At 42.6% G+C, this 14,204-nt stretch overlaps 2 protein-coding genes across 2 annotated transcripts in view; one reads left to right on the top strand and one right to left on the bottom strand.

Moving 5' to 3' along the window:
* The window catches only part of LOC119174495 (U3 small nucleolar RNA-associated protein 14 homolog A), a 48,786-nt gene extending 41,265 nt beyond the window's left edge, over positions 1-7,521 (bottom strand). The window contains exons 1-6 of the mRNA XM_037425424.2: positions 7,412-7,521; positions 7,268-7,322; positions 6,241-6,317; positions 3,906-3,964; positions 2,723-2,868; positions 665-742 (exon numbers count right to left, since the gene is read on the bottom strand). Coding sequence (XP_037281321.2) covers positions 665-742; positions 2,723-2,868; positions 3,906-3,964; positions 6,241-6,317; positions 7,268-7,322; positions 7,412-7,452 — 456 coding nt within the window. The 5' untranslated portion in view covers positions 7,453-7,521. The remainder of the gene's footprint in view (positions 1-664; positions 743-2,722; positions 2,869-3,905; positions 3,965-6,240; positions 6,318-7,267; positions 7,323-7,411) is intronic.
* Positions 7,522-7,658: 137 nt separating this feature from the next.
* Positions 7,659-11,285, top strand: CHMP2B (Charged multivesicular body protein 2b). The gene is made up of 8 exons (XM_037425425.2): positions 7,659-7,819; positions 7,972-8,063; positions 8,134-8,175; positions 8,342-8,443; positions 8,963-9,013; positions 9,101-9,203; positions 10,231-10,337; positions 10,719-11,285. The coding sequence occupies exons 1-8, from the start codon at positions 7,786-7,788 to the stop codon at positions 10,824-10,826; spliced, it is 639 nt and encodes a 212-aa protein (XP_037281322.2). The 5' UTR covers positions 7,659-7,785; the 3' UTR covers positions 10,827-11,285.
* Positions 11,286-14,204: the final 2,919 nt, after the last annotated feature.

The following is a 14,204-nucleotide window of genomic DNA, read 5'->3' as shown; positions in this document are numbered from 1 at the left end:
AACACATCTTTGTTGGAATCACGAAAGTAAATAAAGTCGCTAACAAAATTTACACAGTGAATGTACTAAACGTGCCGTCATCAATTTGGAGGGCCTTATTTCCGTCGAAATACAGCACAAATTATGTGACTACATATTGTAAATCAGTCCTGCAGAATCTTGCAAGGTGGCGGAAGGGTTAAAAAAAGATAAATTTCTGGAACATGTAACTGTGACATGTATCAAGACAGCTTTTCTTTTTTGGCACCCATTAAAGAAAATGAGGCAATGCACGCAAACGAGATGGTATTCTCAAGGCCATGAGGAGGTGTCTATAGGTGCTTAAAGAACTTGTATTAAATAGGCCTCACTATATGTTGTTCTATACTCAGGGGTTACCATGGGGAACAGTTATCAACGTAACGATATTAAACAACACACTTCATACTACTAATAGAGAAAGTGAACATTTTGTAGTACCATTTATAAAAAAGAAGACACGGTGTCAACATGTAGTACTATGTGCATTCTGCAGTTAGAAACTGTGATACAAGCTAGTTCACAGTGGGAAGGTGTTGACGCGTTTTATGTATTCATATGCAACTAATTGTAGGAAAAGCAGAGAAAAAGAAAAAACACTATATTAACCGTACAACTACAAACATCAGACAACAATTGTCCTTACCACACGGTTCTGTCTAACCACGGGCTCCCACACAGTGATTTCCTCGCCGACCTTTTCATATGCAACCTGACGCTGCACCTGAAATGAAAAAAAAAAAAAAAAAGAAAAATGCCGAAAATCTCACATCACACAAAGCAGCAAGAGTGGCAAGACTCACACACGGTTACAAAGTCTCGAGATATACAACTATGGATGCCAAACACATGGCTTTCACACCAAACACCAAGACACTGCCATGAAAACCTACCAAGCTAGAGAGAGCGCCATATGTTTATAGTAATATTGCAAGCACTACTAACCTAATTCATCATTGTTGTTTGCACAGATAACCATCACATCATTCATTTTCTCCTCCATGCTTGGGCAGCGAGTTTGGAACAAATACTCCCGCCAGGTTCATCTGGTCCAATTGGCTTTCACTTTACACAGTGATGACGCTAGATGTACGTGTCTGTGTGTAACCTTAAATGCGAATAGAGCACGCGTATATGTATGCGTGTGTACATGTATGTGTAGAGGTGGAAGTACTTCATACAAGAGAGAAAAGAGAGGGGGATTAAAACTAGCTGGATCTGCCAGTGTGTGAGTGTACTATGTGCACCTTCGAAATTTTGCAGACGATGTCAGCCCTTCCAGCTCATCATTTGTGTAGTACTATAATGCCTGTTGGCATCCAGCACCATTGCCATATTTTTCTATGTTTCTATTCCTCCTTCCTTTGTGTTGTAACCATGTACTAATATCACAAAGCTCGGGAGCAAAGAAACAGCAAGTGCAACATGCCAAGATGTTGTGACGAGTGTAGCACGCTTTTGAAGTGCGCGTCACCAAGAAGACCTGATTGGGTGCGCCCGCACTTCTGCTCTAAAAAAAACGATGAGGTTGAAGGGCGTCGCACACGAGGATGGGTGGCGCAACGGTAGAAATATAAAAGAAGCGAGGGTCAATCACGAGCCAACACGCTGGTCTAACAGTCTCCAAATAGGACAGGACAAATGGGCCGTAGCTGAAGCAGAAGCCTGAGGAAGGAAGAGCTAAGGGAGCTCAAAGAGGACGTGGCGAGCGGAAGGTTGTCACCGCGCTGGGCGCTGAAGATGAGCTGTTCGGTGTCGAACCCGAGCCTTAAAGACTTCAAACGGCCGGGGCCTCTTGTTGCTGCATTCCCGCTCAAGAGTAACGCGGCCATCCGGTCCTGGACTTAAGCACAGGGCCTGCGGACTTCGGCTACTACAGGTGAGCAAACAGCCGTCGGGCTACGGGCCCGAGCTGTGCATCGAGCTGCCTGCCCAGGTTCCCTTGTTTCTTAACGTGTTGCCCAGTCGCAAGCGTTACCTCGCCATGACCAGCGAACCCGTGTCTACAACTCTAAGAGCCGAGCCTCTGCATGGTTAGTGAGACGGAACTCACCCCTTTCTCCAATCCGCCGCTCATTTGCGTTCGAACTGTGTAGTTTAGCTGTATTAACTGAACTTGTATTGTGTTTGTAATTAAGAAAGCCTTACCGTATGCAGTCAACATTTTATTAAGCAGTTTGTTTTGACAGGATTTTCCTGTATTTGCTTCTTAATTAAACTTTTTGTGAGGGTTTTGTTACACACCAATGGCTTTGTCCTTCTTTGAGACTCCAACAGGCTCAAACCTAGAGAGTTCTTATTAACATAAAAAGAACCTGAATTACAGATGTAAACGTGTCTTTGTCAATTGTAATGTGCACTGTGTCTACTTTTCTGGCCTTATATGCCATTTCATTGCTTTGCTAGCTCAAGAAACAAGTCCCTAAAAGCTACTGAATCAGATGATCATTTCACATCTGTGAAAATGCAAAGCCATCTTGTGTAGCTATGCAAAACAGAGAACACAGAAGTGTCTTTCATGAATATATGTATGTATGCATGTTCACATAATATAAAGGCCTAGCTTAATATTAAATTATGTTGGTTCTGGACCTCACATAAAACATGACGCGCATTCATTCAAGTAAGAGTCAGAATTTTTGTAAATGTCAGAGAAAATTACTGATATGCAGCAACGGTTAGCTTGGCAGCGCATTTCACTTACCCTCCGTTGTTGAGGTAGAGGCAAGGGTTCAGCCAGCACCTTGGCATTGCGCACAATGGAGCGCACTTTCCTTTTGATCTGACGATGCGCGTCGGTCTTCTTGAGGTTCATGAGCAGCTGGTGTACAGCCACCTTTTCCACCGAGGCTGCGTGCATGCCAAAAAATACATGGCCGGCACAGGCAATGTTCTCAAATCAATCATTAAAGAACTCTGTATAAAGATTTATTGGGCACAAATGAAGTTAAAGGTACACTTAAAAGAAACAATAAATCGATCTGAATTAGCGGGGCATTTGTTAAAACCACATTAGTATTATTTCAAAAAATAAAAATGTGATTTCCTACTGGCAAAAAACTGTCTCCTGCATTGAATTGCGTGTCGATGAAACACCAGAGCTCAACTGAAGTTAACAGTACACTTAAAAGAAACAATATATCGATCTGAAATAGCGAAAAATTTTTCAAAACCACATTAGTATTATTTGAAATAATAAAAATGTGGTTCGCTACTGGCAAAAAAACAGTTTCCTGCATTGAATTCTGTGTCAATGAAACACCAGTGTTGTCGGCAGTCCAAGTATGGGCACCACAGATTTTAAAATACATTGTATGATATAACTTGAAGCGCTATGGTCAGTAAAATAAAAGTTATAAAAGCTTTGAATGATTTGTTTATGGTTTCTTAAAAATGTAATACAATAATCTTTAGACACAAACCTTGATCTATAGTCTTAAGTACTTCCTTTCAAAACATACCCTGGCAAGCAGGAGCGTCATCATAGAGGCGCATAGCCACCAATCCGACTTTTTTTGCATGTTTTCGTTCAATGAAAGCACCACTGACAGTTAGTGAAGAGCCCTGTTGTTGTTGTTGTTGCATAGGCATAATTATGTGATGCAGTAGTTCACTTTATTATACCTACTACTTCGATGTTCTTTTAGGTTCACACAAAATAAAAAGTAAACAAAGCCATGAGCATCAAAGAACGTGAAAGAAAACCACAGAACTGAGGTCAGATTGACAGATGACATGTTTATAAAACTGTTCAACACCCCCCCCCCCCCCCCCACCAAGTTAGTTTTAATACAAAAAATTTCATACAACTGTCACACATGCAATAAAATAGATCCTCATCTAAAATGCAAGCGAAGAAAGCTTTAAAACAGAAGGACTTTTTTTACCTTTCGAAAGGTCATATTCAGACACTGTGAGGCTTGGCTCAGTCCGTGTAGTCACCTTACTGAAAGTATACATTTCATTAAAAACAGCATCATGATGTGTGGCAGCTTGGGCTAGTTGGTATGGCATGACGATAGTTATAGCACGAGAACAAAACGACGACACAGAGACAAGAAGGTCGTGTCTTTCGTGTCCTTCTTGTCTCTGTGTCGTCGTTTTGTTCTCGCGTTATAACTATCGTCAAGCATCATGATGTTGGCAAAGCCACTTCGATCTCACATTAATATAGTGAGAGAAGAATTAATATATGTATACAGTTGGGTTTACAGAGCGAACAGGTGGGGGGCCTTCAGATTAATTTGAACTACAAGAGGTTTATCAATGTACCTACACATCAGCACACAAGCATCATGACATTTCTCGAGCACAGGAATGCACATGCTTAGGCTGGGATTCAATCTCACAGCCTCAACACAAGCCAGTATGATGAAACTGCTGATGCAGCACAACACAGCACAGAAACATAAACGACACTTGTTGCTGTCACAGGGTAAAATTTCTTGCAAATAACAGCTATGGAGGAAGGCAAATAATAAAAAGAAACTTTCCAACAGACCACAGGTCCGTGGACTCACTCATAAGCTGATTTAATGGGACTCGGACTGAGCCATGAGATTGAGTCCGGGTACTTAACGTCTTGGTGATTTTAAATCCTAGTGAATACGCTTGAGAAAAGTTTCAGTGGGACAGTCCTAGAGAGTCCAGTCGAGGAAAACTTTGGTGAACTTGAGTCTGAGTGAACAGTGGGCGCGAATATTCTTGAGTGAGCTCCACTTTGTTTGCCAATGTCCTATGTACTCAAGTTCAGAATTGCTATCAGCCTTATGTAGGCTCACATCTACTCACACACACTTCAGGGTACTAACATCCATACGCCAGCTCAATATTTACTAATCAGAGGCATGAGTTACGAAGGGAGGAGGGGGGAATGTGTCTTGACCTCCACCCCGTATGAGTTACCTGTTCAAATCAAAATGTCCTCACTCGACCTAAACCACTGATAATTCATATTTAAAAGCACAAGATCAAACGGTGACAAGTTGAGCACTGATTATGCAAGATATTGGTGCTGAAGAGAACTGAAAACCTGGCCAAAAAAGCTAATTATACATCAAAGGACTCGTGAGTGGGCTTACTCAGACAAAGCCGTTAGTCATATTTAGGTAGGTCTGGCCGAGGAAAAATGTTGGCCAGTCTGAGCGTAAGTAAGCTCGAAGGGCGAAATATATACATTTTGTGAGTAAGCCTGACTGAGCTCCATATTTTTCGCCGACACATGCTCCTGATGGAGCCAATCAGTGTCTTCTATGAGGATGAGTGGCATGATAGGTGTTTAAGTGGGCGACGAGCAAGTTGTGACTGCCCATTGACCTTAATAATAATTTCTGGAGTTTAACGTTCCAAAACCACGATACCGTTATGAGAGACACCGTAGTGGAGGGCTCCAGAATTCGACCGTGCACCTAAATCCAAGTACACGGGCCTCAAACATTTTTGTGTTCATCGAAAATGTAGCTTCCACAGCTGGGATTCGAACCCCCGACCTTCGGGTTAGCAGTCGAGCGCCCATTGACCATTAGCTTGCATGGCCATAGAGTTTACTTAATATACACTAGAGAGAACTCTGGCGCTAGTGTCTTTGAGAGCTGCAATGCACAGCGCGTGCCTTCAGCGAGCATGGGAATGATGGGTAGTACACGGATTTGTCTAATCATCGTACTTTTGCTTTCGTGTGTGTTCGTCTGGCTTGGAGCTGTTTTGTCTAGAAACGAAAATCGGGAAATGTTCGACAGTTACGCTTCACCACTTTAATCTTTTAGGCTTACCTGTTCAAATTCAGCCACAAAGTTCAAAAGTGGTTGTTCTTTCCTTCTAAACAAAACCGAAACACAGCAATTAACAAAGCCACAAGTATGATTTGCCATTCGCAAGTACGAAGACTAAGCAAATCAGTGTACTACCCATCATTCCCATGGTCGCTGAACGATCGCAGCACCAGAGTCCCCTCTAGTTAATTTCAAGAAACTCCATGTGCACGGCACTGCTAACCAACAGGTTTTCTATATTGCTGGGCTCAAGCTGAAAAGAAGGGACCGGGCATATGTTTGCCTCAAAACAGAAACAGCAAGTTTTATACTAAGTCATTTCATATAGACTACTTCACTACGGTGGCCATGAAACAAACATTCATTCAGTGTATCGTGAAGCTGTCTCGGAGTGGTCTCATAGATACCAGCCTTCTAAATGTGTTTACAGGCTGGGGGAAATATGACTTACTTTTTGCCTCCCAGGGAACCGATAGCATCCAGCAACTTCTTATGACGAAAAGAGTCGACACGACCCTTTCGAAGTGGCTGCATCAGTAAACCAATATGGTGAGGAAACAAAAAAATTACATCAAACCGAAGGCACAATAAAGCATCAATAGGGGCTAGTTGGTACATACTTGTTTTTTTGCTACGCTATACTGCTACACCAGGAGAAAACGCATACGCGAGGCTAGTCTTTTCGTTTTATCATGGTGTAAGAGTATAGTGCAGCAAAAGAACTAATGCACAAAACACCCTTGTATTAGACAAAACCTCGAATCGCACTCCTGACTTCCAACCCAATGCTGTTGAGCTTGTTTCTGTGGCAAAGAGCAGATCGCGAAGGTGACGGCCTAATGCAGCATTACCAGCTAAAGCATGTGTGCCAGTATGTTTCTGCTATGTTGACAGCTGCATTGTGACCATTGTTCCAACTTAGTCAACTGTTTTTTGCCAATAACGGGTCACAGAATGAGGCAAACTAAACAGTAGCAATCTTGAGTGACAACACGAAGCTTGTGGCTGCGTCTATGGCAACTACTGGAAGAGTGCAACCCACAACGCTGTTACAGCGCACTTTTAAGGTAATCAAGTTTTTAAAAGGATACTGGCAGAAATGTGCGTGACATGGTCCCAACGAATTGCATGCCTTCCCGCACTTTTTTTTTTCTGTCTCATGTACGCCACTCAGCTTCGCAGTGGCAACTTTTCATTTTTAATAGACAGCTTGATGAGTTGAACTATGATTGTCACCACGCCAGAGGGTTCCGATAACTGCTGAGAGGTGCAGGTTTGGTGTCGGTAAGATTACCATGCGAAACTAGAGCAGCAACTAACATTCAAGCATTTGTAGAATATAAATCACTAAATGGCGGCTTGGTAGAAGCTGACTGCCTAGAAAGTTCACTTCAACCACTGAGTTCAGGTACGCGAATACAGAGAACGAAGCAAAGAGACACAAATGTGTCGCAGAACGTCAAAGCCGTATGACAGACCTGGCGGACTTCTCCATCGCTGCCGAACTCCTCCTGCAGTGGATCAGGCTTCTTGCTGGAATGTTAAAATTCTTTTTAAAGGACGCTCTCACGACACCAACCCGTTGAAATAAGGTGAAACATCGAATTGGAAACAGTTCATACCTTAGATCGTCCAACAACGTGGAGTTCGTGGAGGCCGCCATGTTTTCAGTGGCAATGAACTTCGCTGGTTAGCCACAAGGAGGCTAGTCGACAACCAACTTTGTTGCAAAAATAAAAACTAAAATTAATTGTAAAGCTGTTTTAATATCTTATACTTATGATAACAAGAGTTACGTTATTAGTTTTTATTATTAGGCAGTTTATTAAAAAAGACAACACACCAACTACTACACTGCGGTTTCCCCTTCATAACTGTGTGATGACTCAATGGAGGCGATTGAGGTGTTAAGTCGTCGTGTGTGAAGCTAGCTTGCGAAACCGCTGTATCTGTTATGCGCTCTTCACTCGAAGAACTGACGGAAACATAGCCAATAATGAGTTTTTTCGGAAAAAAACCATCGCCTGCAGGTGAGCCGGCTGCAATCGCTGTATTGTCATCAGAGTAATCACCGGATATTTGAAACCGCAGCGGCGCTTGCTGTGTGTTCTTGCCTCGATCGGAGAAATCTGAAAGCGCGAAGTATAATTTGTCGCCCCCTCCCTCTTTTTGTTTCCCCCAGAACAAATGCGGCAGCAAAACAGGGAGCTTCGAAAGACGCAGAGAGACATCGAGAGAGACAGGCGTGAGCTGGAGAGGCAGGAGAAACAGCTGGTGAGAAACACTACGAGCCTTCGTTAGCCCGGACGTTTTGAAACACTGCTCTTTCCTTTTTCTCATCCAGGAACTTGAAATCAAGAAGGCCGCTAACCAAGGAAATAAGCAGGTATGAGATGCAGTTTTACTTCGGATCGTTTAGCTTTCTTCGCCCGTTCCGAAAGTAATGAAGTCGGCAGCATTGGCCGGTGACCAAACTCCTGTCATGGGATAGGCTAATGCTATTCTGTGATGCTGGGACGCTGTAATGCTATTCACATTTCGTTCTACCACAGGTATGCACAGTTTTAGCGAAGCAGCTTGTGCAACTACGAAAGCAGAAGGCGAGGACTTATGCTGCGTCGTCTAAAGTGTCAGCCATCGGCTCGCAGTCCAAGGTAGGCACAACTGATGACACCCAACTGAGGCAAAACATTGTTGCATACATTATGTGCAAATCGGCCGGCCTTGCGTAATGTAACTTCCGATTTTCTTATGCGTTATCTCCTGACGATCACGTAACTTTATTTTTGGGTCAGTGTCTGAAGCTATGGCATGGTTGACCACATGAATCCGATGCATAGAGGATCCATGAGAACCAAAATGTTTTCATTTTTAACCAGTCAGTTTTCCTATGCTTTCCTTAACTCCATTCTTATTACTAAATACCGAGCTTCTTAGTTTCCAAATCAGTCTTGCTGATGTCAAGTAGCACATGTTTTCTGATTCGAACGTGGAAAAAAAAATTTCACATTTGATTGGAAAACCTTTAAGAACATGTCGGGCATCCACAGTGCATAAAATAAGATGTCTTATTATTTTTTTAATAATTTAACACCGAGTACTTTGAATTTTCTATAGAAAGTATTCCAAGCTGTTGTTTCTCGGTACCCCACCTTAGCGTCTGTATTTTTCAGCTGATGAATGCGAACGTGAAGCTTGCTAATGCAATGGCCACTACTGCGAAGGTAAGAGAGCTTGCTTTGCGTTGGACACTGCTAGCTTACGAAGTGCTAGTGTATATTCATATTGTTACAAACTTTCATTTTCTCCAGACAATGGGTGAAGTGAACAAGCAAATCAAGCCTCAGGACATCGCCAAGACGATGCAAGACTTTGAGAAGGAGAGCGCAAAAATGGGAATGACTGAGGAACTAGGCAAGTGCTCTTGTTTCCTGCCATGTTGTCAACTGTATCGTTCCTTAAACAGTACGAATTACTGTTTGTGTGTTGGTAATCTGAATGCGACTGACAAATACCACGAGAAGGTGAGCATGCCACCCAAAATCTTTCCCCCGCGCCTTCTATTGTTGCTTTTTATGACCCATCATTGAAAGCTGATCGAAGCTGTGTTAATTCATTTGTTTCTACATTAACAAGATGGTCAGGCTATTCTTACCATGAGCTATAAATTTAAATACAAATGCAACAGTACCTGCATAGTCATAAATTCTGACAGTACTTATACAAAGTTTGATTGAGTGTCAGTAAAGACAAAATATTACACAGTATTCCTGAGGAGGTGGACACCCAGCCATGCAAGCTCTACAAGTTTTTTTAGAGCAGGCCAAATGCTTTTAAATACAAGACCTAACGCTCGACACAAGGAGGCTGAGCTTCTAGCACGAATTAAAGGTGAAGCCAGGGGAGGTGCAAAGCACCGGTGTTTCCCATAGGGACACGCCAATAGCAATGAGGACAGTGCCATCTTGTTGCTACAAACAGCATCCAGTGCCCATTGTGGAAGCATAGCTGTCCTGAGCCAGGGCGATGTCTTATTTTCCACTTGGGAAAACGCAAGTAGTGTGGTCTTTTGCGAGTGAGCCGCATTCTAGAGAGATTTTCCTTCGCCAAAACGCCGCCTCATCTGCCGCCAGTTGCTTCACCATGATGTGTGGTGGCTGCAGATGACGACAGCCTGAGCGCATAAGGTGATTCGCACCTAAGAAGTAATGACAAGTCTGCCCTTGAGTTTCTGTAGTATTTCAACCTTTTCTTGACAAGCGAGTGAAAATAGTTTTCACAAAAATTCATTATGTTTGTTGGAATTGCTCAAGTGACAGTTGAAAGTGCACTCTTCTACCGTTCATTGTGAAATGTGGCAACTGAGCGGCCGACAGCAAGTTACCTATTTGTGAGCTTACATTAATTGGTGCACACTTTTGTTTGTTTGTTTTTCGCACAGTTGAGGACACGCTCAACTCTATCCTGGATGAATCTGGTGATGAGGAAGAGCAGGACGCCATTGTCAACAAGGTTCTTGATGAAATTGGCATTGAAATGACTGGAAAGGTGAGCCATAATTCATCATGTTACCATACAGAATTGCAACAGCCGCATTGCATGTGTTTGCTGCATAGAGCAAAGGTGTCTTATGTGGGTCGCTTCTTGTCATCTAAAAGTAGAGTGAACAGACCCAGTTACTACTGGTACCCTTAGATGAGAAAAAGACCTAAGGCACACAGACGATGTGTCTAGTCATTTGAGTGACTTATATTTCTCTTCTCTTTGCTGTGCTATAACAAAATGAATAGATATCACAGAACAACGTAATGATAGAAGCATTATCATTGTCAGAAGAAAAAATTGCCAATATTTCTTCATAAGTAGCTGTGTCACTATGTTCACACTGGTCAGTACATTATCGCATTGCCTGGTTTCCCATTTCTGCAGCTCGCTGCTGCTCCATCTGCAAGGTCCGATCCCCTTGGCGAAAGTTCCAAGGCACGCCTGCCAACTGATGAAGAAATAGAACGACAGCTTGCCAAGTTAAAGACTTGAGTGGCACATGTCCCAGTTTGTTTTGATAAGCCACGTGTACAGATGCTCCTGTAATATACAGAGCAACTGGTTGTGATATTACCATCGAGTCTCGAGGCAACTACTACTCGCTTTGCGCCGGATTACTTTTGTACTTTTGCAAGCCTACGGAATCTTCGCGTAAGTCGATCTTTTGTGCACGACACCAGTGTGCCACCAAAGAACTTTGTTTTTCGTAGTTTTAATTCATTAGATTTCACAGTCTTGGTTTTATTCTCTCTGAAACGAGAATTTCTTTGCACTTTGGTACATCAATATGGATAGTTGTGAGTATGATGAATTACTGTTGGCACCTCAACTGATCTTTCTGAAGATGTGCCTGCTTGTTTTTTGCTCACTCTTAAAGCAGTCATGATGCCACGATTCGTTGTTCCATGTATGCAACAAAATGTGCGAAATAAATTGAGTGATCAACAGAAATTTTTTGGTTACTTTTTGAGCATCGTTTGCACTTGTTTGAGATCTTTGTGATGGAATGAATTTACATCCCTGAATAAAATGCACCAAGCTTCAAGTGTGCTGCAGTTTATTCAAACATTACACCCTGCTTAGGAATTAGCTCCGTCTATTGTGCTGAAGGTGTTTCTTCGTTCATTTCATGTTGTTACTACACTTCATTTAAAAAATATAAATAATGCTCCCATTCTTCACATTTTTCAATTGTCTGTCTGGTTCATAACGTTGTGTCTAACAAAAACGAGACCCTCGAACAATTTCCCTTTCATATATTTAGCCTTTCTTGACACACAGCGACTACGACATGTGGCTGCGGCACGAAAATGATTAAACTTTGGCGAAACGAGAAAGCTTCTCACTAGCGTAAGCACACCAGGCAAATGTTTAAAAATGGGCGAGCAGATGGCAAAATTTCCTATGCTTGTTTCGGAACAAAATTGAATGCAATGATGAAAGTAAAACAGTTAACGTACCTTCGCTAAATTGCATGCAGTTCCTACCTTCTGTTTTCAATTTATGCATTCACAACTACTTTTTCTAAAATAATTTTGAAACTCGTTTGTGCTATCTTGATAAGCCTTTTGACATCGTAACTTAGACATGTCTAAGTCGTAGCCAAGTTGCGTAAACGCACAGCACCACATTACCCTGATACGAGTTCGAATCCAAGCATACAATCTTTAGAGTCTTATTTGACATATTGAACGGTTTTCATCATATCCTGTAATTTGTTGTAAGCAAATGCTATCAGCACCGTAATAATGCCGCCCTGCCGTGGTGGTCCAGTGGCTAAGGTACGCGGCTGCTGACCCGCAGGTCGCGGAATGTAATCTCAGCTGCGGCGGCTGCATTTTCGATGGAGGTTAAAATGCTGTAGGCCCATGTGCTCAGATTTGGGCGCACATTAAAGAAGCCCAGCTGGTCGAAATTTCTGGACCCCTCCACTACGGTGTGTCTCATAATCATGTGGTGGTTTTGGGGCGTTAAAGTCCACATATCAATCATCGCAATAATGCCATGAGTGTCTGCTTGTCATCATAATGAGAACTTTTTTTTTTAATTCCGTCTAAAAAAAAATAGTTTCAAGGGCCGAGTTTTCTCCTATAAAGCATAGCTTCATAGCATGTTTAGGTGCATAACACGAAGGCAACTTACGGCAAAATCGCTGATAATGGGCAATGAGAGACAGAAGAAGAAACACCTTAGGAAGGCTACTACATGTTTTCTTGGCCGATCCCCCCAGGGTAAATATGTGCCATTGTATCCAGGCTACAAACAAAATAAGCTGCTTTCCGACGACATTAGCGGAGTGCAAACACCTTTCCCAGCATGCCCGGTTTCAGGCTGGGCGCCACTAGTGCCTCATCAGAGAAATATCCTTCAGAACAATGTGGCCAGTTCTTCTCCACCTACTGTGGCTCACTGTGGTGGATAGGCCAAGAACTGGGTGTTCTTATGAAATGTTATGGCACCTTAGAATAAAGGAGGCTATAGAATAAAAAGAATTTCTAATGAAATTTCGAGACAGGGTCAAATGTATATACGGATAATAAATCAAAACCAATTTTTTAGCTCATAAATGTGTCGACGCAAATTATTAATACAGATTAGATAAGTGACCGATTGGTTTCATTGAGACAATTCTGCACAACCTGCCAAACCTTCGCGTTGGAGAACTCAGAAATAAAAGCTAAAAAAATCACAGGCGCTGATAAATTAATTACAATAGCACGTAAAGGTGTTTCTAACTGGATTTTTCGAGCTACAGTAAATCGTCTGCAAGTTGAAAACAAAAGATCGATAGTTTCTAGCTCACCACAAAATGCGCATATAATAGAGGAGGTGCTTGACCAGAACTGCGTTGGAATAAAATTAGTTTCGGCATCCGACAGCCTCGTCACTGAGGTGAAAGAAGAGCGTATTTACGTGAACGGACAGGCACAAAGAAAGATACAGATGCAGGCGCTGCTTTTAGCGTCTGCGTCATTGGAGTTTTGGAATGAACAACCAACGAGCTCGAAATGTGTTATTCTCGTCATTAACACTTCCGACTTTACGGGTTTTTGGTATATACCAACGTCATCTCCGCCGGGAATATAATAAGCGCCAATATTCGGCCGAATTGATCAGAGCTGTGTCTGCAAGGACTTCCATAATGTTACGCCTGCAAAGCCACGTAGCCGTCATGTAAGCGGAGGGCGGAAGACAAGGTAAAATCGGCCCACTTATTGACGACTTATCTAAAGAATCGGCCATTTCATTCGTGAACAACCCTCCACGTGCAGGCACCCGAACTAATTGGAGTTTTCTCAAATGTGCGGGTGCTTGTGCACGAAATGCCTTTATTATGTGGGAGGTGGCAACATCAGAAGGTGGTGCGCCGATGTTATAACACAGGGGCGGATTCAGTGACTGATTTAAGGGGGGGGGGGGGGGTGATCGTCCGATGTGACACATGGGAGGGAGGCGTGGTCACGACATTTTTTAATTTTTTTTTCTGGGAGAAAAAACTCATTAAATACTGTTTGTGTGCTCATGGTCGCTCCACTCATTTGTAATAATTGGCAATACGAGGTGGAGGGGGGAGGCGCTGACACAGACATTAAGGGGTGGGGGCGATCGCCTCTTTCGCCCCCCCCCCTTTGAATCCATCATTGTTATAACAGATTTAATTACCATGTTTAACTTGCATAAGGCGAGCACAATTACCAGAATTTCAGCCACAGAAACCGGTATGAAATTAAGCAGTTTAAAGGAATAAGACCAACACAAATTCAGGGTAAATCTATACCAACACCTGACTTTTCGTCACAATGCATGTGATTGATGCATATGTAGCAATAATCACAGGTGTGCGCAAGTTTCCAGGGGGGTTGGAGAGGC

Source organism: Rhipicephalus microplus, chromosome 5 (genome assembly GCF_043290135.1).
Source record: "Rhipicephalus microplus isolate Deutch F79 chromosome 5, USDA_Rmic, whole genome shotgun sequence".
NCBI classification, from domain to species: Eukaryota; Metazoa; Arthropoda; class Arachnida; order Ixodida; family Ixodidae; genus Rhipicephalus; species Rhipicephalus microplus.
This window is presented reverse-complemented; position numbering and strand designations above follow the sequence as displayed.